The sequence below is a fragment of the Castor canadensis genome, chromosome 7 (genome assembly GCF_047511655.1).
Source record: "Castor canadensis chromosome 7, mCasCan1.hap1v2, whole genome shotgun sequence".
Taxonomy (NCBI): domain Eukaryota; kingdom Metazoa; phylum Chordata; class Mammalia; order Rodentia; family Castoridae; genus Castor; species Castor canadensis.
In genome coordinates, this window is record NC_133392.1 from 144,960,192 (window position 1) to 144,986,041 (window position 25,850).

The window sequence follows — 25,850 nt, forward strand, 5'->3', positions numbered from 1 at the left end:
CAAGTCCAGGAGGGAAAGACATGACTTAGGAGATGAGTTAGCCAGTCAAAGGAAGAATATGATGGGTTGCGAGTCCACAGATAGTGATTTCCCCATAGTTGACTTCTAGTGGTCATTGATGGCCTGCACTTGGTTGTAGGGCAAAGGATCAGTGGCTAGGAAGCACCTGTCCTTCCTGTCTAAGAGCCTGGCCCAGCTCTCACCTCAGCACTGCAATTGAGGGGACCAGGTGAGACAGGGTAAGTTGGGAGAATGACATGAGGATGACGGAAGCCATCCTGCGAGGTGCCGAGGTGCAAGCCAGAACACAGATGAGAAAACTCAGCCCAATCTGGGAGCCATTGACTCACACCTGTAATCCTAACTACTCAGGAGGCAGAGATCAGGAGGATCAAGGTTCAATGCCAGCCTGGGCAAACAGTGCCTGAGACCCTATCTTGGAAATACCCAATATACACACACACACAAAAGGGCTGGTGATTGGCTCCAGTGGTAGAATGTCTGCTTGGCAAGCATGAGGCCCTGAATTGAAACCCCAGTATCACAAAAAAAAAAAAAGAAAAAAGTGCTCGCTTTGGCAGCACATGTACTAAAATTGGAACGATACAGAGAAGATTAGCACGGCCCCTACACAAGGATGACCCGCAAATTCGTGAAGCGTTCCATATTTAAAAAAAAAAACCTTCTCGATAATAGGGAAATTAACTAATTCATGTGTCTAAAAGTTCAAAGGAGCATCCTCAGGGGTGACATGGATCCAAAGTAGCTCAGTGATGTCATGATAATCGTGGTTTAAAACTAGTCCCCAGCCAAGTGCTAGTGGCTCACACCACTGAGATTGGGTTGATCATAGTTCAAGGTCAGTTTAGACAAATAATTTGCAAGACTCCCGTCTTCATCACCAGAGCAAAATGCACTGCTTTGCAAGATCAAAGTCCTGAGTTCCAAGCCCAGTCCCACCAAAACAAACAAAACTGGTTCCCAAGTTCCTGGGTACTCCCCTTAACAGGAAGCCTAAAATTCCTCCTCTTGATGTGGGCTGCACTCTTTTCATGAATAGGAGGCAGTGGAAAGGACAGTACTTGCTAGGCACTGGTGGCTCATGCTGTAATTCTAGCTACTCAGGAGAAAGAGATCCAGAGGATTGCAGTTCAAAGCCAGTCCAGGCAAATAGTTTGTGAGACCCTATCTCAAAAAAACCCATCACAAAAAAGGGCTGGTGGAGTGGCTCAAGTGGTAGAGCGCCTGCCTAGCAAGCGTGAGGCCGAGTATTGCAAACAAAAACCAAAACACAGTACGCAACCTCAGGGTCTTGCTTCTGTGTCTTTCATCACCACATTCATCACCTGTGCTATGGAGAGGCCAATTGTGAGGAACTAAGGTCTACTGCTAATTATGTCAGTGCACCATCTTGGAAGCAGGTTTTCCAGCCCCAGTCAAGACTTCAGAAGGCTGAAGCTTTAACCAACGTCTCCCTACAGACTCATCCCAGACCTCAAGTTAGAACCACCATTTGGTCTCTTCCCAAGTCTGCACTTACCGCGTGAGGCGGTAAGTCCCATTTTAAGCTGCCTTGTTGGGGGTGATTTATTACACAGCATTATAACAAATACCAACACAAACTGGCTCCCGGCCCTGCCTTCCTCTGTGCTGACCTCCTCCTCAGAAGAAATCCTTTTTGGCACTTCCAGCTCCCACAGCCCTCCCTGCACTGTTCAGGGAAAGAGAGTATCTTCCCACAGAAGCCAGAGCCGCTTCCCTCCCCAAAAGCACTGCTGGCTTCTCCTGACAGAACCCTGGCTCTGATGGAGGTGGTGTCCACTGCTGTGACTAGGAAGACAAATTGCACTGGTTGGCGGTCACCAAGGCCCACCTTGAACCTGGGCTGCTTCCCTTCCCCACTGAAGAGCATGGGGTTCTGGTAGTCAAATATGACCCCGATAGAAGAGACAGGGAACTGATACTGGGAGAGACCACACAATAGTCACCACATCAGGGTAGTGGTAATGGGACACCCAGGGACAGGAAATTTCTCCCTGGCTGCAGAGTGTCCACTAAGAGTGTGTTGAGAGCATGGCTTATAGGCTAATGTGTAGGTTTCAGAACCACACACGGGCTCCAAATCCGCTCCACAGATTCCCTCCAGAACTACTGAATCCTCATGAAGTCGAGTCTGGTGTCACTGTGGTGTGAACTGAGAACTGGAGAGCTGGGGACTCCCTGTGGAGGAATTCCAGTGTGGGGCCTGTGGATTTGTAGAGGCCCGTTGCTGCTCTCCCAGCTCTGAAATCCCATGGAGAACCTCTGAGCACTGAATCAGGGCCTCTTGCTTCCAGAAAGGAAGAGGGGATGAAGGGAAAGAGAAAGAGGAAGAAAAGAATGGAGGAGCCCAGGGGTAAGGAATGACCTCGAGTGTCAACTTATGCTGTGGCCACCTGGGGCCAGGCGCCACCCAGTGGATCAATCTGAGAAAAGCGGCTCAGACAGGAGAGAAAGTTAGAAGCAAAGGGACAGAGGGTATGTCCTTGGGCTGGCTCAAGGAGCCAGCAAGTCAAAACTTTCTGAATAGTAACACTGTATAGAATGAAATGCAGACACTTTCTCTATTTTGACCTCAAGATCAGATGTGTCCTACAATGAATGGGTGAATATTTAACATGTGGTAGTGAATCCTATACCTGCTAATATCCAAGATTTGATGAAGCACTATCAAAACTCATGGATGAAGCTCTCAAGGTATGCTGGGCTTGGGCTGAACCCTTCAGATGCATTTTTCTTTTTGTTTTTTTGAGACAGGATCTCTCTGTAGCTCAAAGCTGGCCTGGAACTCACAATCCTCCTGCCTCAGCCTCCTGAGTTGCAGGGATTACAGATGTGAGCCAACATGTCTCGTCTTTTTAGGTCCTGGGGAAGGAACCCAGGGCTTTGGGCATGCTAGGCAAGTGCTCTACCACTGAACCACATTCCAGTTGCTTTACACATCTTACTGAATTCCCGCCCACCTTACAGAAGAGAAAACTGAGGCTGCAAGACACTGATATTGATCATGGCTACTCTCTGTGTTGCTCTTTCTCTGTGACACCTGTCCTATGGTATCCTCACTGCCTGATTGAGCCCCTTGCTCCTAGTCCCAACCCTGTGTCCAGAGCTCCACTGGGGCTGGGCCTGCCTTTTGTTCATCTCGTTCAATCTTCACAGAAGCCATATGAGGTAGGCACCATGATAACCACTTTTATCTGCAGAGATAAGATCACTTCAAATGAATGGGTAAGAAAAACACAAAGAGGACTATAGCTGTATTTTGATATCGACCTAGGGAGAACTTATCTATTTTCTGAATTTTTGGCTATAAAAAACATGTAAAATAAAGGATGCAATTCAAGTTCATGATTTTCCCAGTGAAAGAACATTAAATATTATGTACATATAAAGTGGTAATTGTAGCTACACATGTACTCATAAATATGCAGTGGAAATTTGAACAGTTTGGGGGTTAGGAGTGCTGAAAACCCAGCATAGTGGAGGTCCACCAATAACTTTATTTTTATTTTGAGACAGGGTCTGCTTAGAAAAACTGCTCCCGTGGAGATGACTGGCATCCCATGGTGTACTAAGCAGGTTCTTGTACCACTTGAGCTCACAGCAATAGCAGGATGGCCATGACATTACTGAGTGTGCACCACCACTCACTATATGCGTCTTCACACTTCCATTTCTCTACTGCAAATGGCCATGAATGGTCTACATTTTGTGCATGTTTGATTTTTTTTTGTTTTTTTGGTGGGCTTTTGAACTCAGGGCTTCGCACTTGCAAAGCAGCCACTCTACTGCTTGAGCCACACCTCCAGCCCATTTTACTCTGGATATTTTGGAGATGGGGGTCTCTCAAACTATTTGCCCAGGCTGGCCTCAAACCATGATCCTCCTGATCTCAGCCTTCCAAGAAGCTAGGATGACAGGTGTGAGTCACCAACACCTGGCTAAGGGACAAGATTTTTGCTTGGGCAGTCACCCTAACCCTATGTATCACAAATGAGTATGAGAATACAATCAATCCTCTGTATTTCCAGTTTGGTATTTGCAGATTCAACCAACCTGGATTGAAAATAATCAGAAAAAAACCGTACTGAACACAGTCTTTTTCCCTTGTCATTATTCTCTAAACATACAGTATAGCAACTATTTACTCAGCATTTGCACTGCATTAGAAATAACTGAGCAATGATTTAAGGTATTTGGCTGTTTGCACAGGTTATACCCATACACTACATCATTTTTTTTTTTTTTTTCAGTACTGGGGTTTGAACTCAGGACCAACACCTTGAGTCAATCCACCAGCCCTTATTGTGTTGGGTTTTATTGAGATAAGGTCTCAAGAACTATTTGCCCTGGCTGGCTTTGAACCTCGATCAGATCCTCCCTCCTGTGTAGCTAGGATTACAGGAGTGAGCCACCGGTGCTTGGCTTCACAAATTTATTTATTTACACTACAGCATTTTGTAGAAGGAACTTGAGCATCCTTGGATTTTGGTGTCCATCTTCCATGGACACCAAGGGCTGTACTACAGAGCACTTACAGATGTATTGCCAGCTCTACTGAGACATGGAGGTCCAGCCCTGGATCCAAACTTTACCTACAATTTCAGAAACATTCTGATACAAATCAGCTTACAATTGCATGAGGCCTCTTAGCTCCTGACAGAGCACTCAACATCATTAGCCATTAGGGAACTAAACTAAACCAGTGAGATGGCGGCTCATATCCGCCGGGATGATTATAATCACAGTGACAGATGATAACAAGTGGTGGCAAGGGTGTGGAGCAACTGGAACACACACAGTGCTGCTGGGAATGTAAAACAGATTGGGAAGATCACAGCTCAAGGCCATCACAGGCAAACAGTTGGTGAGAACCCATTTCTAAAATAATCAGAGCAAAATGGACCAGAGGTGTAGCTTAAGAGGTACAGCACCTGCTTTGCAAGTGCAAGGCCCAAAGTTCAAAGCCCAGTTTCACCAAAAATAAGTAAAACACACCCACACAAAAGCTTGTATAGAAATGTTCAAACCAGCTTTACTCATAGTATCTGGAAAGTGGAAACAGCTCAAATGTCCATCAACTGGTAAGTGGATAAACAGAATGTGGTATATTCAAAGACGGGAGTACTGAGAAGGGCAGGGCAGGACACAGTGGCTCACATCTGTAAGCTCAGCTACTTTGGGAGGCATAGGTAGGAAGCCCTGGACAAAAACACAAGAGCCTATCTGAGAAGTAAAGCATAAAAGGGCTGACAGAATGGCTCAAGTGATAGAGTGCGTGCCTAGCAAGCATAAGGCACAGAGATCAAACCCCAGTACTGCTTGCCAGGGTCATCACAGAGGAGAAAAATTTCAAGGTGTTTGCCAGTCTTGGCATGATCCACGCCAGTGGTCAGAGCTCTTCACATCCAAGCAAAAAGGGCCAAGGAAGCTGCAGAAAAGATGTTGAAAAGAAAAATAAAGAAAGCAATGTTGGAGCATTGTAATAACCCCTCAGGAAAATTACCGAGAGGGAGGGAGAGGGGGAAAGGAGGAGAGAGAACAGCATTAAACAAGGCTATGATCTAAAATCCTTTTTAATAATCTAATGTTTGCCATTACTAGTATGGATACATGTCATGTTAGTTAAAACAGGAACTTCTCTTTGTATTATCACTGCTTTATACATATTAACACATGCAAAACCTCAAAGACAGCTGGGTATGGTAGCACTCTCTAAGTACTTGGGAGACTGAGGCAAGAGGATAAGGAATTTGAGGCCAGCCTGGGCTACATAGCAAGACCCTGTCTCAAGAAACACAGAAAGAGGCAAAAAAAAAAAAACATAACAGAATCCTCAAAAAACACTGAAGTCAGGCTCCAGTCTTATTTGCATCGAGTTTCTAGGTCAAGTAACTTGCCCAAGGTCACACAGATGAAAGCTGAGAGAAATCCTGGTCCAGCAGACTTTGCACTGTGGTCTGTCCACTCTGCCATTTGTGTGTTCCCAGCAGGTGAACATTCCCTGGAGATAGCACAGCCCTCATCCCATCTTCTCACTTGCTCTACCTCAAACTCTAGTAGCATCTGGCAAGTACAGAGACAATGACAATAAAATTTACTTATTTATCCATCCAAATATTTGTACTTTTGATAGGTAGCATTTGTGCCACAGCTATAGATACGACCAGGTTCCTTTTTTTTTTTTTTGTGGTCCTGGGGTTTGCACTCAGGACCTCATGCTTGCTAGGCAGGCGCTCTACCACTTGAGTCACTCCACCAAATAGACCAAGTTCCTGAAGACCAAAAATGTATCATTTTAGGCAGTAGTAATTGCCATACTGGAAAAGTATGGAAAAATTAGGAAAGTCAACTGAGAAAACTGGCCCAAAGATAAGGAGTGCCTTTCAAGAGGGGACAGCAAGCATGCTTCAAAAGTCCTGAAAGAGATCAACTTGGCTGGGTGCTAGGAAGAGCAAGGTGCCACCTTCAGCAGACTGAGTGGCAAAGTGGTAGTGAAGTTATTGAAACAGATTCAGTTCAATCCTATTGGGTTGTGTAAGAAATTCAAGTTTTTTTTTTTGGTGACACTGAGGTTTGAACTCAGGGCTTCACACTTGCAACTACCGCCTGAGCCACAATTCCAGTACATTTTGCTCTGCTTATTTTGGAGATGGGGCGGGGGCGCAGGCGTGGGCGCAGGCAGCAGGAGGGTCTCACAAACTATTTTTCCCAGCTGGCCTCCAACTGTGACCTCCTGAGGCCAACCTCCCAAGTAGTGAGGATTCCAGATGTGAACTAATGGTCTCTGGCTGCTTTTTATTTGAGATGGGGTCTTGCTATGGTGCCCAGGCTGATCTTGCACTCCCAGACTCAAGCCACCTCCTGCCTCAGCCTCTCAAGTGTTGGTACTACAGGTAAGGTATTACAGGTGCATGCCAACATACCCAGCTTGGGGTTTTATTATAGATAGATGGCTGTAGAGGGTTTTGAGCAGACTTGGGCTGTAGGGATAGAATAGCATGTGCTTGGATAAGGACTATATTGCCACAACAGAGTAAGAATTCCTGGATGTTGTGTAAATGATGGTGATGGAGACTGAAATGGAGATGATCAGCAAAGATCAGAGGATGGTCTAAAAAAAAAAAAAATCCTGCTTTCAACACATTCATTTTGGTAAGCCTTTTAGGCATCCAAATGGTGTTACAAGTAGGGACAGGGCAGGAGTCTGACTCTGGAGATATCTGATGCATCACCACAGCGATGGCATTTAAAATCAAGGGTTGAAGTGCAGATCTGTGGAAAGTGCTCACTGGAGTACCAGAAAGTCCGGACCTTGCTGCCAAGAGATCCTGAAAGTTACTGGAGGCTGTAGCTGGTAAAGAGGTACAATGAAGAGTGGCTAGCCAAGCTGCAGGACTACCAAGGCCTAATGTTGTCCATATAGCCACCAATATGTATAGCCAAGAAGCTCCAAGTGGTTCAGGCATGGACAACATGAAACTGGAGGCTGCAACAAGGGCATTATGATTGTGACAACTCTCCCCACTCCACTTAATGACTGTGACAACTCTCCCCACTCCACTTAATGACTGTGACAACTCTCCCCACTCCACTTAATGAGTATCATCACTTGGGAGGATGATACTGTGTCTGGCCAGGTGATTTCCTAGATGGCCTCCATGAAGGATGGCAAATGGGAAAGCCAGTGTTACCTCCTAGAACCCAAGTGGAGAATGATACTCAACACAGGGGTGAATCACCACTAAGCCAAGTCCTGTTGAGAGGTCTAATAAAATAAGGATTGAGAACCAGTTCAATGTGGCAAAAAGGGCAGCCAAGGAAAGAACAAAAGCCTAATGAATGCCAGGGCTAAGTTAATAAATGGACTGAACAAATTAATGTCTAGACAGATGCAATAACATCCACTGGGCCTGTTTACATTAGAAACGCTAAGTCAGCAGTACCAACATTTTAGGAATTGGATATTCTGTTTTTCCTGTATCACAGAATTGTAGAATAGAAAGGAAACACCGGGCACGGGCCACTATGCTTGGCTCAGAGACTCTTAAGTTAAATAAAATTCTATTATTAATCATAGAGCCTCTGGACTACCTTAGTTTTGTTCATACAGTAGCTTCACCAAGCTTTTTTTTTTGATGGGAATGGGGTTTGAACTCAGTGCTTCCTGCTTGCAAAGCAGGCTCTTGCAAGGTAGGCACTCTACCGCTTAAGCCACATCTCCAGCCCACTTTGCTCTGGTTATTTGAGGATATGGGGTCTCACAAACTATTTATCCAGGCTGGCCTAAAACCATGAGTCTCCTGATGTCAACCTTCCAAGTAGCTAGGATTATAGTCGTGAGCTACTGGTACCCAGCTTCATCAACTATTTGCCTTGTTACAAACCTCTTTAGACACCCAATATAGAAATAGTTCTCTGTAGAAGGTGTATTAACTGTCTCTGTCTTTTAGGTTAAAAACAAACAAAACAAACCCTCCTCCTTGTAATCCTCAGCAACTAGGAAGATTTTAGTTAAAGGCCAGTTTGGGGAGAAGTTTGCAAGATACCACCCATCACAATCATAGCTGGCCTGGCCATAAACATCAGACCTGTTTTAAAAATAGCCAAAGCAAAAAAAAAAAAAAAAAAAAAGACTGGTGGTATGGCTTAAGTGCCTACCTAACCAAGCACAAGGGCCTGAGTTCAAACCCTAGTATTTTAAGAGCAAAACAAAACAAAAAAACCCCCAAGCCCCAAAACCTAGTAAGTTTTCCTGAAATCAGTATTTACAGGTTTTTATTTAACTATCAGAAAATGTATAAAATTTGCTGATGGAGTAGCTCAAGCCGTAGAGAGCCTGCCTAGCAAAGCATGAAGCACTCAGTTCAAACCCCAGTACCATCAAAAAAAAAGCAAAACAAGAAATCATATCAAATTAACCATGTACAAACATACTTAAGATTCCTGGTATCAAAAACCTACTCTTTCTCCTTTCATTGTTGCTGTTTTACTTTATACTATGTAAGTCCAAGTTTCCTTAAATTATTTTGCTCTGCTAAATCTTTTTTTTGGATGCTACTGGCAATGGAACTCAGGAGCTCCCATTTGTAGACAGGTGTTCTACCACTTGGACCACACTGCCACCCTGCTCTGCTAAGTCTTCAATGCATAAATGTCTTGTTTACGGATAACCATATGCCTTTGCTAAGTGAACTCGTCCCACCTGCCTTTTATGTCCCAATTATACCTTGACTTTTTCTTCACAGCACTCATCAAAGCAATTATTAAAATGAAGATGGTAAACCCTTAGTTTTATCACCTTTTATTTTCCCTACTCCATTCCCACTCCACAAAAAATATAGGCAGTCTTTAATTTCTAAGAAAGGCAGTTTTCCTACAGTACTGAACAAGTAAAAGTGGCAAACAATTTTAAATTTAGAAATTTATTCTGTTTAATCCACAAGCTTTATATAGCTTTAGTTAAAAAAACAAACAAACAAACAAACAAAAAAAACCCCAGTGAAACCAAGACACTATTTCAAAGTCTGGGCCCTTCCAGCCTTCCAAATACAAGAGACCTGGTAAAGTTGTATGTATCAATTGGAAGAACAAGACAAAAATATGAATGGAACCATGACATTTCATAAAACAAAATTTTATATAACCAAAGGATCCTTTCTGGGACTAGTTAACTGCCTTTACAAAAGAGGGGGAAGAAAAAAAAAAAAAAAAAAAAAGACCCTAACCAAAACATAACAGAATGAAATTCCAGTGTCCTGAATCAACTTGTTACACATCAAAACAAACCCACAGCATCCTGGCAAACATCATGCTCTCATTTTTCTGTCTCTTTCTAGAGCAAGAATCCTGATTCATTTCAGCAGAGACTCCACAGGCAACAGGAAAGATTGTGGTATTAAAATATTCATTTATACTTTTGTGGTAGCTCACCAGTGGTCTTATTTCGGGGCAAGCTTACAAACCATACAGGTTGGAAGCATAACTTACATGGTGCTAAGACTCAAAAAAAGTAAAGGAAAAAAAAGAAGTGGGGCAGAGACAAAAATCACCCTCTGGGAATAGCCAGGGGCATTTAAAGGAACCATGAGAATGCCAAGAATATTTAAACCCCCTTTTTTAAAAAGGGAAATTTTTTTGGCTTAAAATATCTCACTCTAAATGAATTATGTCAGCTGTCAATGAAAGAATGTCACTAACACACTGTGGACACCTTTTGCAATGTAAATCCATGCCCTTTTTTTACATTGTGAACTTCAACCTAGCAATTATTACAACAAATGTTATAGTCTAAAGCTCAAACACATTTTAGCAATTTTGAAATTGAATTGAATACAAACCAAATAAAATTTACATCATAACAAATATTTCCACCTAAGACTGTGGGGACACTTGAGCCTTCCGCATGGATCTCAGGGCCTTTTCTCGCAGGTGCTTTTCTAAGTCATCAAGGTTGTCCTCAGCTTCACTCTCAGTCTCCTGAAAAACCGTAACAGTCATTTCATTACATCTTGAGACACTGGGGGGTGGGGGAGGGGGAATTTGAGTAAAGAGCAGAATCAAAATGCAGTGATAGCTGCCCAACCCTGGATGACTGGGTGAACTGTATGGGATGAAGTTTATCTCTAAAAAGTTATTTTTAACAAGGGGTGCATATTCCTACTCTTGGCAGTTTACTGAGAAACAGTTTAGAATATGGGTAATAACTGAGAGCAAATATACTAGAAAAAAATTTAACTACTTCTCAAAAACAAACGATCTTCTTCTGCACAGACTATACCAGGCAGGCAGAGTCCATACCTTCTTGGGCTCGGGAGCTGTCTCGGGCTCCTCCTGCACTGACGTGGCTGTGGCAGCAGCAACAACTGCGGGGGTGGCAGGAGCTCCAGCCACTGCAGCCACAGTCTTTTCCTTCTTGTGTTTTTTGTGCTTCTTGTGTTTCTTATCCTTTTTGTGTTTCTTGTCCTTCTTTTTCTTCTTTTTCTTGCCGCCTCCTTCTTGATCAGAATTCTAAAAAAATCCAGAAAAATAACAGTGATATTATAATCAATCTGATTAGAAATACCTAAGTATTTTTTTCCCTTGAGAGAATACCTAAAGACAAATCTCTGAACTTCAGGGAAGAAAAAGGCTCAAGGACAAGTCACCAAGAAGTCTTCCCAAGAAAAGAGAAATACATTTAAAGCAAAGAGATACTGTACAGATTCTAAGTTGGGAAATGACCTTGGAGGTAAATGATGCATACAATTTTCTTCAACCACAATGTTATGTTTCCCAACTTTAGGACGTAAGCAATGTCTCTAGGACTGGAGTGAGTCACGGGCTAACCCCAGATGAGATAATTTATAGCTCCTGAACTTGACAATTGAATGGGCTGTCTCTAAATCACTCAACAGTCTCACAGTACTTGGCTAACATATAACATGATTTTAATAAATGGAACCAGATATTAGTCTAAATAGGCACCTGCACAAACTTCATGTCTCTGGTCACCACCTGCCTTACCTATCCTCAGAGTGGGGGGCGATCTGCTCCTTTCCTCCTCAGTTTATAATGGTGCTGCATCCCAACAAACCAACAGCCTCATCATAAGTCAAAAATATCTTCTAGCAGGGCGCTGGTGGCTTACCCCTATAATCCTAATTACTTGGGAAGCTGAGATTAGAAAGACTGAGGTTTGAGGCCAGCTGGGTGAAACTGGAAGGACTCCAACTCCAAAATAACTAGAGGAAAATGAACTGGAGGTATGGCCCAAGCAGTAGAGCACCTGCTTTGCAAGTATGAAGCCCTGAGTTTAAACTCCAGTCCCACCAAAACAAAGCAACTCCCACCCTCAACCACCAAAAAACTCAACTTCTAAGTTTAAATACATTTAATACACACAACTTACTGAACACCATTGCTTGTGTTAAACATACTTACAATGCCCTACTGTTTTGGGCAAAATCATCTGATACAAAGCCTGTTTTATAAGTATTGACTATATCATATAATTGATTGAATATCATAACAAAAGTAATGGAAGTTTTTCTAATCACTAACATGGGAAAAGATCCAAATTCAAAATATGATTTCTACTGAATGCACATTGCTTTCACACCATAATAAACTCAAAAATTATTAATTTGAACCAACATAAGTCAGGGACTGCCTGTATACTAAATTTATGCAAAAGACAGGCACTGGTATAATTACATCTAATCTATAATTTTAAAATATCAAATTCATAGCCAATTAACTTGCATAGTTCAGCTAACTCTATCTAACTGCTAATTTTATATAATATAGGAATCTATCCAAGATCAGATTTGTAAGTTGAGAAGTGGGAAAATTATTTGAAAGCATAGTATTTATGAATGCTATTTTCTCCACTTCAAAGTGACTGTATACACATTTGTAAAGGATACCCAAAGCAAGGCAGATACATACCCTGGCCGGAGATGGGCTTGGTGTTGGGCTTTTAGCCTTTTTGATTGGTACCGCTGGTGACCAGTTTGTAGAGGGTGACTGAGACTGGACAGGCGATGGAGGTGCTGGAGGCTTTTTAACTGTTGGCTCAGGAGATCCAGAGACAGATCGGGAGGATGAAACCCTTCTTACAGACTGTGGGCTTGGTGAGGCAGCCCTAGTCACAGGAGGGGGAAAAAACAAAACAAAACACTTAGCATTGAATACAGACACATTCCTAAGAGTAAATAACCACAAGCTATAAATAGGTTACAGACTGTAAACATTACATCCCCTAAGTCTCCTTATAGGGTGGCTCAGGCCCCACAATCCCCTATCCATTTTGTTAAAGACAGTTCCTGTGTAACATGAGTTAATTCCAATGCCTTACATTTTATTTAAGACTTTTAAAAATCAGTCTTCAATGCACACATGAGAAATGCTCTATGCATCATCACTTCAGAGCTTAGTTTTGGAAGCATAGCTCTCAAAAACCCTGATACTACTAAGAACCATGTACAAACCTGCACCATTTATGTCTTAAGGAACTACCCTAAAACAGAGAAGATTCTGTAGATAGTACCTAAGATTTCCCTTAGTGATTTATAATCATAGCTTATTCCTTTCTAACTTCTCAGTAAAGGGAGAGAGAAAAAGCTTCCACATGCTATGCATCTTAGCATTCCTAACCAAAAAGCTTAAGGGGTATTTTTACTTTTTTGGCTTTTTGGGTTCCGGAGTCCTGGAGACTCTCCTAATGGGCCTAGTACTTGGAGATGGGGACTGCCTTCTTTGGGGTGATGCCGATGCTCCTCTTCGAACAGGGGGAGGACTTGAAGAGGTCTGGGGAGCTCGAGGTCGTGGTGAGGGTGAATGCCGCTTGTTTGGTTGTGGTGACCGGGCCTCCCGGGTAGAGCGGCTTGGGGAAGACCCTTTCCTATGCTTTGAAGATAAAGATGGTGAGCGTCTCTTGGCGACTGGGGGGCTTCTCTGTTTGGGAGGTGGAGAATGGGAAACCCGGCGCTTTGGTGGTGGAGTTGGTGAAGCTCTTCGTTTAGGAGGAGGTGGGGGAGAGGCCGTCCTTCTCTTTGGAGGTGGAGAAGGAGAATATCTCCTCTGTATTGGAGGAGAGTATCTTCTTGGGGAAGGTGAGCGCCGACGTGGTGGAGGAGAAGGAGTCCTACAAAAAGCACAACACACACCATTAAGGTCAAAGGCTCAACAGAGACAGGAAATTGAATGCAAAAAAAAAAAAAAAAAAAAAAGTAACCTATCTTGTGTGGTTAGTACAGGGCAAAAGGTAAAAAGAGCTGGCAGAGAACCTGCTTAGAAATCGTGAGGCCTTAAGTTCAAACCTCACGATTACCAAAAAAACAAAAAAAAAAAACCCTCTTTTGCTTAGCTCAGATGACTACAAAAAACGGATACTGTTTAATGGAGGAATGAATCTGCAATTTTTCAGAAAGCACTTAAATTTAACAACTCAACACAATCTATTTGGAACTGATTTAACATTTCATGTGAAGAGAACCCTGCATTGCTTGCAGGCAACTGTCAACATCAGTTCTTGCTTTAGAACCGTGTAGAACTGCGAAGGACTCTACTGATGATGGCCAACTAAGGAAGTCTTTCCTTTAAAGACCTCTCTGAACTGGCATCTCAACTCTATATTAATATAAGAATTCACTATTTACTGCACAAGCTAAAAGATACTTCTACTTCCCTTCAAAGCGACTGTCCCATATTCTGTCTCAAAAAACCACTTTTCAGTTGAAGTGTCTGCTGCTAGGACTGCATCTCTGCCCAAGTCTGCTCTAGCCTTCCTCTTGACACTTAATTCCCACACAATCCTAACGTTTCCTTTTAGGAGTTAGACTTGAACTAACACTCAGTCCCAATTCATAATTTGCTCTTGGTTCTCTTAGTGTTTGAGCTTAAAATGAAAACCTGACCAGAATCAGGTATATAATAGCACTGTCTAGGCAATGTGGCAGAGCACTTTCATCACTGCCCTTGGTTAACTATTTGGTAACTCTGAACCTCCATTTCCCTACTGAAACCAACAATACCACCTATCAAGCCAGGTCAACTTGAGGTCTAGAGGTACAAAACTGACAAAGTACCCAACACTTTGCCTGGTCCATGACAGGCACCGAAGAGTAGAAGCCAGCCATTACATTGCTCAGTAATGTGTAGGAGTGATGGCATTAAACCATTTTTTATTTTAATATGATTTCGTAACTTTAATATAACTCCCCATTTTTTATTTTAATATAGTTTTAGATTTATAGGGCTACAAGAATAGTTAGTATCTGCCAAGCAACAAAGTTAGTATTTTATTAAGCGTGATAAAAACCCACAAAACTTAACTCAGTACTGACTCGGTATGAACTGAAATACCAGTAACTTCCCAGTTGCCCACTAATGAATGTTGTTTTCCTATTCCAGGATCTGAGACCTCCTCAGACCCGTCAACCTATGACTGTTCCCCAGTCTTTTGTGACTGCCATTTTTTTCCTCTTTTTATTGCATAAGAGTGGTCACTTTTAGGATTAGGTTCAATTTGGGACTGCCCAACATTTCTAATAAATGCGACTGAGGCTCTATAATAACTAGAAGAGCTCAGTGATCCCCAGAAAGCATGTGATGCTGATACGTATGAGTGAGGATGCTGACTTTGATCATAGAGGTATATGGCATGATTCTCTACTGCAAAATCAGTGTTTTCTTTTTGTAGAACAAAACTACCTTTTTAAATTTAACATTTTTGATTGAAGTGTACAAGTTAAAGGTAGAAACTTTTGACTGTATAGTCATACAGTTGTACAACCACTGCCATTCCCCATTCTCACCCACCCCACACACAAACCATCATCTAGCTACTTTCATTTCTTTCTGTTTTTGTTTTCTGAGACAGGGCTTCACACTATGCAGTCCAGGCTGGCCTTGAACTCTCAATCTTCCTGCTTTACCCTCCCAAAAGTGCTAAGATTACAGACATGCACTGCCACGTCTTTCCATATAAATGGACTCATATGTAGTCTTTATGATTGCTGAGCAATGCTGCTCTAAGTTATTTCTGTGATAAAGATTCAGAGCTAGACCACCAGCATATCTGACAGTACCTTCGTCTTGGTGGCGGTGTGGGAGACCTGCGGCGCCGAGGAGGAGGGGGAGCAGGAGAAGGAGAGCGTCGTCTTCTGGTTGGTGGTGGGGAGGGACTTCTCCTCCGTCTACCACTAAACCAAAGAAGAATTATAGTTGAGTCTGAGTCAATGGCATGCACAGTTAAGTGTCCTGGAAAACATACTATAAGTCATTAACCCAAGGGGCAACAATTGGCTACTACATGTTTTAGTGCAGTGTTTTTCGAACCATAGATCAAGACCCTGAACAGGAGACAATATTTGTTTTGTGAAACTTGTTTCAGATACATAAACATGTACCTGGAGTCAGGATCTAAAGTCTTCTTAATTAGACACAGGCTGAGAACGGTTTGGAAGGGCTATCTCACAGCACTTCTTTTTAATTGGGATGCATACCAGAATCTCCTGGCAAACTTAGTATTTATGTGCACCAGATACAGGTTAAGTAAAGCCAGGTTTGTGGGGGAGGGACTAAAAGCATTGCTGCTACTTCGAGTTCTTAATTTTTAAAAATGTATCTTTACTGTTTGAGTTATGCACTATTACCTAAAAACATTCCTAAAGACAAATGACCAAAGTTATCCAAATATTAAAGCTGTGCTGGGGTAGCTTTTACGTGGTTAAAATATAGTTGCAAATCATATAAACCTTAATTCTGAACTCTACTACACACTCAACCAACCTAAAAGGCACATGAGTACTCCCACTGACTAACAGCAAGCAATGTTACAACGGACATATTAAATATAGACAAAGCCAATTTGTCACCTTCTGGGTAAGTTTACATATACAAAGTAGTAGTCAAAGAAACTGTTTTTTCTGGTGGACCTGGGGACTGGACTCAGGACCTGATGCTTGCCTGGCAAGTGCCCTACTACTTGAGCCATACTCCGGCCATAGCTCTTAATTTCTTGTCTAGGACAGGACTGATGCTTTCTATGAATCTGGAATTAGCTTCTAAAGTTTATTAGGTCTCAGTTCCCCTCTCAACCCAAGAAAATCTGTTAACTGCATGAAGAAAACCCTGAAATTCATTACAAAATTTAATTTCAATTTAAATTTGTATATGGTTTATGACAAACACTTCACATGGTACTTCGAAATCCTAGACATCTGCTGGTAATTTCTAACAGCATTAAGTGTGATGATGCTAAAACAACTTAAATACTGTTTAATGAGGAGAAGAAAAACCACCTTGGAGCAAGGAACAATAGTTTTATTTCACTGTGGTGAGGAATCTTTTTCCAGAATAAAAAGTAGTTCTATAATGGAGAAATAAATAAAAGAGGAAATCATACCACTAACTTAATTCTGTGAACTAATTTTTAGTTCTCAGGCTAGTAATTTCACAGAAGCCAGAGGTCAATGAAGACGGGAAAAGAATAATTTAGTATTCAATTTATATATATATTTTTTGAGGTTTCTATTTTTCATTGCCAACAGTCAGACACCAGTGGCTCATGCCTATAATCCTAGCTACTTGGGAAGCTGAGATCGAGAGGATCACTATTTGAGGCCACCCTGGGCAAACAGTTCATGAGACCCTCATCTTCAAAATAACCAAAGCAAAATGCACTGGAGGTGTGGCTCAAGCGGGTAGAGTGTCTGCTTTCTGACCACAAAGCTCTAAAAATTCAAATCCCAGTCCCAACAGGAAAAAAAAAAAAAGACAAAGAAATACTTTCTTTTACAGTGCAAATACCCCTGATTTTGCTCCATCCCAAACATAAATGACTAGTTGTTTCTAAAGACACTTTGCAATAGATTACTAAAAATAACAAGCTTCAAAATCTGAGATACAGAAGAGTCAGGTAAGTTTCAGATAAATACAGAATAAGCATTCCTAACCTGTTCAACATTTCAAATGACCCAAGATTCAAAAATTTCAGTGCCTCCTGATATTCAAAAAGTTTTAGATTTCACATTTTTGGACTAGGGATGCTCAATTGGTAAAGACTACGCAAATACTCCTCATCTTACAAAAACCCAAACCTGTAATGTTTCTGATCACAACCATTTTACTCATCTGCAGCTACAAATTTAGTGGCTAAGGTTTCCAAGAGCAGAAAACTAGTTAATGGACTAGTATTATATCAACAGTACAGGTCTAAGATGTGGCTTTGTTACTATGTGACTCGAAGAAATACGCTTTACCACATTCAGGCCTTCGTCTTCTCACTTATGAGACAGGCATGAACTAAGAGATTTCTATATATGATTTCTCTATAAAATGTTATGGTTTTGTGATTACGTAAGAGCCAATGATCAAAAAATTTCAACAAGGCCAGGCACTGGTGGCTCACGCCTATAATCCTACCTACTCAGGAGGCAGAGATCAGGAGGATCGTGGTTTGAAGTCAGCCTGGGCAAACAGTTAGCGAGACCCTATCTCGAAAAAAACACATGGCAAAAAAAGGGCTAGTGGAGTGAGTCAAGGTGTAGGCCCTGAGTTCAAGCACCAGAACCGGGGTGGGGGTGTGGGGGGGTGGAGTTTCAATAAACACATGTAACCCCAACCTGCAAAAACTCAACAGGGCCAAAGCCTTATGTTTATTTCAGTCTTAAAGTCTATATCTTGGAAGATATTCACATGCTGTCAACTGTGCACCCCTACCCCCCGTTTTGTAAATCAGAAGTGGTAAACAAATATTCAAAATTTAAGTTCAAATGCTGCTCTAAAATTAATGTCTCACATACGACTCTCTGTATCATTAATCTGACATGCTTAAAAACCAACCACCAGGGCTCATGAGTGGCTGAAGTGGTAAAGCGTGAGGACCTGAGTTCAAGCCACTGTACTGCCAAAATTAAGTAAGTAAATAAATAAAACCCACCAAAAAACAAAAACTCCAAACTTCACAGCCACAATATCTCTAAGATACTGAATAAGGCTAACTAAACAGGAAGTTAATTATGCCATTAAACTTTTGGTAGGTAACCCTAATTTACAAAGTAACGTCTAACCAACCTTTTAGTCATTGGCGATTGCCATCGCTTTCCCATCTGCATCCTGAGAGCAGTGGAGAAAAACAAACGTCAAGAATTCCATTCACTAAATTACTTACTTCTATGGAGTTAAAGCCCACTGATGGAGATTTTTTTTTTTAATTTCCAAAGAATATTCTATGATTTAACTATGTATTCTTCTCATCATATACACATATGAACCAGTGGCTCAAACCTTAACCCAATTCTCACTAAACTACCATGAAAGAAAAAGAAAGAAAAACAAAACCCTAACCAAATCCCACCACCATCTCCAAGTTCTTGAAGCCCACCCTTTAAATTATAAAGCTTCATCACAACTACAGAACACCAAGGAAGACCATTAAAGAAGACTGTTACCGAGGGGAAGGCTCTTTTTGGCGTTTTCGTGGTGATGGAGAGGCACTCCGGGAAGGGGAATGTCTCCGCCGCCTGCCTACCTCACCATTCTTCACATGGGATCTCTTGGGTCGCTCATCTTCTGAAGAGGAGGAGGAGCCAGAGTCTACACATAAATAAACAAAAAAATGACACTAGGCCTATGCTTAAAAGATCATGTCTCAGTGGGATACTGATGCCTCACACCTGTAATTCTAGCTACTTGGGAGGCTGAGACTGGGAAGATCAGAGTTTGAAGCCAGTGGAGCAAATAGTTTGTGATATCCCCACCTCCAAAATAACCAGAGCAAAATGGACTGGAGATGTGGCGTAAGCAGGAGAGTTTGAACTCAAAGCCCTGAGTTCAAACTCCACTTGTCCCCCACACCCCTCCTGCCAAAGAAAAAAGTTTTCTGATTCAAGTATACTGGCAATATTATCATATGCTCAACTGACTTCAAAACCAGGCCTAAGTAAGTATTCAACATCTTGTAAATAAGATAAATCTGTTTCTACAGTACAACCCAATCAACATGATATAAGTGTCTCCTAAAAAGTCTGGTGATTTTCCAAATAACTAAGCGAAGCTTAAAAAGGCGTAGAGCGCCTGCCAGACAGGCTCTCCACCACTTGAGCCTTTATGGCATATACGTACACATGCATATACATATATACATAAAATTTTTTTTGGTGGGATTGGGGTTTGAACTCAGGGATTCATGGTTACAGAGCAGGCACTCTACACTTGAGCCACACCTGCATAAGATATGTGTATATATACATTTTTATTATATTCTTATAAATTCTCATATATATGTTGCACAGGCTGGTTAAGTGGACCAGGTGGCAGAACACCTGCCTAGCAGGTGTGAGGTCCTGAATTCAAACCCCAGTACTACAAACCAACCTGCACCAAAAAAAAAAAAACCCCCCAAAACCAACACCCACTGCAGCCAGCAAAAGCATGGAGACTCATAAAACAAGAAATATGCTGTATATAGTGAGCTCCCCCACCTCAATTTTAAACCATAAACATCTACATACACACAGGAAATTTCTGAACAAAAACTTAGTGAAGACTGGGAGATTATGAAAGCAGAGCACTTACACTTTCCCAATTTTATAGTTGTTTTCTCTTTATTTTTGTATTCTAAGGATCGATTTTCTTTCTTTTTGTAGGTACTAGAGCTTGAACCCAGAGCCTTGTGCTTGCTAGGCAGGTGCCCTATCAACTGAGCTGGGGATAAAACCAAGACCTAGCATATACTAACATATGTTCTACCACTGAGTTACACTTCCAGCCTCCAGATCTAACACTTCTGTAACAAGATAAACCTGGGCAGGGAAGACACTCTGTCTTGCCAACAATTTTCCATATAGGCACAGATATTTTTCTTCAATATAATCACTACAATCTGAAGAATGTTTCTTTTTGTTTGTTTCTTTTGTTGAGACAGGGTCTCACTCTGCAGCCCAGGCTGAAATCAAACTCAATTTTCCTTATTCAACCTCCTGAGTGCTGGTATTACAGGCGTGAAACACCATGCCCTGCTAGGTACAATATTTTTAATTTAGAAATGCAGGTCAAAAGTTCAATTGGTGCCCATACCAGATGAAGACTGCTGGTTCTGTCGCCTGTACTGGCGTCTCTGCTGCACAGAATCTGCTGCAGCCATCTTGCCACCTTTATCTTCTTCTGAAAGATGGATGCATTTAGAAAGTGTTTCTTTAGTTATGCATACAGGTAATTTGACATATCTGAACAGCAAGAGTCTCCCAAACTTTTATCTAGCTAAGTAAAGTTATAAATTATAATCAAAACCAAACTTTAATTTAGACATTTGGTACAGGCCAGGCTAGATGCCAAGCATTCTATAAACAGTTCAGTTACCTGCCAAAACCTGTGTTATTTCAAAACCCAGATGAATTAAGTAATTAAAACAAAATAGTTAAATGCTAGAGCTGAGAATTCCAATGAGGCCTGTCTCTGACTTCAGCCTTAACTTCTTCACCAAGCCATATCCTATATAATTAATCTCCCACCAGAAGGGAAAGACCAGACATGCAAAAAATGCAAAGTCAGCCTTTAACGTAACAGAGAAACTTACCTGATTCAGATAACTCTACTTTTCTAGGCTTTGGTGCTGGTGAAGGTGACTCTCTTTTCTCAGTACCTTTGTGTTTTGTCACTAAAAAAAGATTAGGGGGAGAAAAAAAAAAAAAAACAAAAAAACACTTATATGTAATAAAAAGGACCACACGAGATGCCTTATTAGTGCAAAAACATAGGTATGACTATTTGCAAAAAGAACTAAGAATTTACAATTTTCTATACGATCTTGTTACCACCATGAAGTAGAAGAATTAGATTCTCCCAACAGAACCAGCAATGGTTCTTAATAACAGCAATGGGAGCTGTTATTAAGTAGAATAAGCTTTATGCTATGTGTAACAATTAGCTCAGAAAGTAAACCTCTGTGTTACTTGAGCCCCACAACCTGTAACACACATACATACACCCAATTTTGGAGCCTTCACCAACATTAAACCCTTCAAACAACTGCCATAGGGGAGTTAAACAAAGAATAAAGATAGTAAGTGACTAAGAAATAAGACTGGGGCTGGGATGTAGCTCACTAGCAAAGTACTCATCTAGCACACAAGAGGCCCAATGTTCAATCACAGTCCCCAGGACTATGAAATAAAATAAATAAAAGTAAAATAATAAAAAGAAGTTGGGCGCCAGTGGCTCACATCTGTAATCCTAGCCACTTGGGAGGCTGAGAAAAGGAGGGCAGCCTAGATAAATAGTTCATAAGACCCCATATCCAAAATAACCAGACTAAAATGGACAGGAGGTATGGCTCACAAGGTAGAGCAACTGCTTTTGCAAGGGTGAAGTCCTGAATTCAAACCAAAAAGGAAAAGAACAAGGAAGTAAGACTAGTAAAACTTTCATAGGAGAAAGTATCTGGTCAGGAAAACTGAAATAATTGTCTTTCCAAGAGGCTAAAGGCTCTATGTATTATAAAATCTTCCTAATAAGCATGAGGAATTTAAACTACTTTGAAAAACAAAAAACATCAACCAACAAAAATTGTCAAATACTAGTTGGGTATGCACACCTATAATCCCCCTACTGTGGAGGTGGAGACAGGAGGATCACTAGTTCAAGGGCAGTCCAGGGAAAGTACCATTGAGACCCTGTCTCAAAAACAAAATAACAAAAGGGTTGGAGAAGTGACTTAAGAGGTAGAGCTCTTCCCTAGCATGTGCAAGGCTCTGGGTTCACTCCTCAGCACTGCAAAGCAAAAATAAAACAAAACCCCCTAAAACCAAAATCTAAAACAAAATAGCCTGAAAGATTCTTTCCAAAACACTGAGACAGAAAAGAAAAAAAAAAAACCACTTTATACCTAAGATAGTGAGAGAGTAAAAAAGTGACCTTTTATTCATAATTATGGAAATTATTATGCCTTCTGTATGGGCAGTGTATTGTACATACTGTTAAGTATCAGATTCTTTCCACTCTTCTGCCCCATTTTACAAGAGAAATCTGAAGCTTAAGAAGTAACTTTATCACAGCTACAGAGGCAAAGTGATCAAAAGTATGAATCCAAGATTCTGTTTTCAGCACACTGGCTTGGATTCCCATCAACTACTCTCTATGCCTGTAACATCCATTTGCTCCTGAAAGCAAAATCTTAAGTATATACAGATGATTATTAATCTTACTATGGATTAACTTGAAACACCATTTTAAGAAATCTCTAAAACATAAACCTGTAGACAAAGTGATCTCCTTAGGAGACTTAAACTTATCTGTATAATTAATGCAACTATTATGGGATGTTTGACCCAGAATGACGTCAATCTAATTTAACAGATACCCTATTTAGATTTCTCTAATGCCTTATTCCAAAGGGGTAGTAACTTAGAAATTATTTTTTAATGACTAGAATTTTATTGACCAGTAAGTCATTTGAACAAACTACTGGATTAGGTAAAGAACAGTTAGCACCTCGTTAGTTAACATGAATGAGAGGCAGTGAGGACCACCAAAGTGTATTTAAAACTTGCATTTTAACAAATTCAAAGCAATAAAATCTTGACAAAAGGAGGGCAGTACTGAGGTCTGAACTCAGGAACTCACAATTGCTAGGCAGGTACTCTACTAAAAATATTTTTAAAACTTTAAACATTTAAGGCTATTTCTTATTCATGTCCTCCATTTTTAACTATCAGCCCTCAATTCTTGGAATAGACTGTTTGTAGGGTGTTACTGGGATTTGAACTTGGGTCTTTGCTTGCTAGGCAGGCATTTAACTGCTTGAGCCTCAGTCCTTGGAACAGACTTTAAAGACATAAAGCACATATCCAGCCTGGCATAGTAGTGTATCCTGTCATCTCAGAATTTAGGAGGCTAAAACAGGAGGATTGTTAATCTGAGGGCAGTCTGGGCTACACAGTGAGAGCTTGTCTAAAAAGAGGACAGGACAGGGAGCAGATGAGAAGTGAGAAGGGAAAAAAAGTAGGTATTATCCTAAAAAACATAAATGAAAACACAAATTTTGAGTTTTATCCTGACTCAATCTCCTATTAATGTCTTAGATAACGTAGCCTTTAATAAGTAATACATTTATACCACCAAGAAAAAACCCTCAAATACTATATACTTCACTATAGTTTAAAACCAACTCAATCATACCCATTATTATAAATGACAACATTTCAGGTTTCTATTTTTCTAGGTGAGATGTTACAGTTTGTCATGTTAATGGTGCTTTAAGTATGCAAGGGGCTAAATCAGTTTAGCATGAAGTAGGAATCTACTGAAGTCTGTTACACATTTGAGTGATGCCACTGCACTCATTATCAATAGAGACTAATGAGCGGGCTGGTGGAGTGGCTCAAGTAGTAGAGTACCTGCCCAGCAAGAGTGAGGCCCTGAGTTCAAACCCCAGTCCTGCCAAAAAATAAAATAAAATAATCAATAGAGACTAATGAAACAATTTCCGAAATCATAGTACCAGGTATAGAAGCTAAGGAAATTTCATCCACTCTTCATCTCCCTCATGCAATCAAAAGGCATTCTGGAGTAGAAAGTTCAGCCAAGTATACATTACCTACTCCAAAATTATAACTCTTAAGAACCTGTTTCTTGATGACAATAGCTAGGGTCGTTCCCAGCTCTCACATTTCATCAGAGACCTGGGAATCTTTGAATACGGTATAAAAAAGGTTATTCCCAAGTAGCTCAACCCAACGTTCAGCTTCAGCGGACTTAAGGCTGCTCACAGTGTGCTTGTATAGCTGTTTTTTTTTTTTTTTTTGGACAGGGGAAGTCCTGTCTCAGAGCTCACAAAAATACAGCCACCAGTCCCTGTCCTCCACCATGACTTCTCTACTATGCACATATTCACTGTGTCCTGTCTGCAAAAAGTGTAAGTCAAAAATCCAAGAGGTTGGCATTTGAGCACTATCTCTAAAAAAGTAACTAATAATTCCTAACAATCATGCCATTTGAATAAGGATTTAGTTCTTCCTGTTCAGGTACTTTTGTAACTCTGGCTGTATGATCTAAACGGAAAAATCCTAATTTGACGTGTTTAAAATTTTACAGTATTTTTTTTTTCCTAGATAGCATCCTGGCTCCAGACAAATGAAATATTTTAGTGCAAACCTCACATGCAAAATACATCAGGGCAATGAGCATCAGATTTAAACACAGTAACTGAAACCACAGATGATCTGAAAATTTCACAATTTTTTGGACAAAAACATGGTGCACAAAGTTATGAAAACAGTGATCCTGAGGCCTCCCCCATACTTAAAGGATCATATCTTATTTACCTAATTACCAAATTAACTTGGTAAGTTAAAATTCAGAAGTAACCCAGACATTACATTTTGTGGATTGCCAGTACCCGCTGGTCCTCCTTCTTCTACTCTAATATTTCACTTATGAGCTCATCTACATAATAGGTCAAAAAAAGTAGAGACAAACGTTCCCTTTCTAGACATCACCACACTGCAGAGTTCAGGGGGCAGGTATGCTGGGGAAACACACAGGAGAGAGACCAACTAGAAATTCTAATGTCATGGAACTTATTAAAATATATATTGAAAAATGTTCTCGCCAGGCGCTAGTGACTCACACCCTGTAATCCTAGTTACTCAGGAGGATCACTGTTTGAAGTCAGCCAGGGCAAATAGTTCGTGAGACCCTGGAGATTCTATCTTGAAAACAAACAAACAAACAAAACAAAACAAAACAAAAAACCAAAACACCAAAAAAGGGTGGTGGAGTGGCTGAGGGTGAAGGCCTTGAGTTCAAGTCCCCAGTACCAAGGAGGGGAAAAAAAAATTCTCACCTCCACTTATTTCTAACCTGAAATTTTCAATAGGCCAACAACCCCCTATGTTAGCTTACAAATTGCTCCTTAATGTCCAATTGCTACAGCAGCCTTTACAGTCCTCCCCGCTCCCCTACCACTCACCTTTCACACCATCTTTATCACTCCAGTCCTAGTACTAGAGACACAATTCAAATGGATCCTACAGGATCCTATCGTTTTTCTCCATGTGTATTTAGTACTAAAAAAACAAACCCCAGTAGACCACAACCTTCACTCAGACTAACACAGCATTCTACTTGCCTGGCAGGATCACAGATCATAAATTCCTCAGAAATCAATCTGCAGAATAAAGCAAGGACAAAACTCAGAAGAACCCCGCCTAGAGTCTAAATTATAAAAACAAATCAAATTTTAAGAAGACACCATGTTCTTCCTTTGGGAGCACAATGTGGCCAAAAGAGAATTAAAATGGAATACAAAGTCTTCATGTAACTTA

General features: G+C 41.0%; 1 protein-coding gene and 1 non-coding gene across 13 annotated transcripts in view; one reads left to right on the top strand and one right to left on the bottom strand.

The window, feature by feature from the left end:
• The first annotated feature begins 565 nt into the window (after positions 1-565).
• LOC141425146 (U6 spliceosomal RNA) lies at positions 566-672 on the top strand. Its single transcript, XR_012450238.1, has one exon. It is a non-coding gene; the product is annotated as a U6 spliceosomal RNA (small nuclear RNA).
• An 8,655-nt stretch (positions 673-9,327) lies between these two features.
• The window catches only part of Srrm1 (serine and arginine repetitive matrix 1), a 29,257-nt gene continuing 12,734 nt past the window's right edge, over positions 9,328-25,850 (bottom strand). For 9 of the 12 annotated variants that reach the window (XM_074080970.1, XM_074080965.1, XM_074080966.1 and 6 more), the window contains 9 exons: positions 21,104-21,184; positions 20,605-20,691; positions 18,978-19,122; positions 18,601-18,642; positions 15,612-15,725; positions 13,202-13,666; positions 12,469-12,664; positions 10,840-11,049; positions 9,328-10,518 (listed from right to left, as the gene is read on the bottom strand). In XM_074080970.1, coding sequence (XP_073937071.1) covers positions 10,414-10,518; positions 10,840-11,049; positions 12,469-12,664; positions 13,202-13,666; positions 15,612-15,725; positions 18,601-18,642; positions 18,978-19,122; positions 20,605-20,691; positions 21,104-21,184 — 1,445 coding nt within the window. In that variant the 3' untranslated portion in view covers positions 9,328-10,413. The remainder of the gene's footprint in view (positions 10,519-10,839; positions 11,050-12,468; positions 12,665-13,201; positions 13,667-15,611; positions 15,726-18,600; positions 18,643-18,977; positions 19,123-20,604; positions 20,692-21,103; positions 21,185-25,850) is intronic. The other 3 variants (XM_074080964.1, XM_074080962.1, XM_020155890.2) reach the window with 2 other exon arrangements.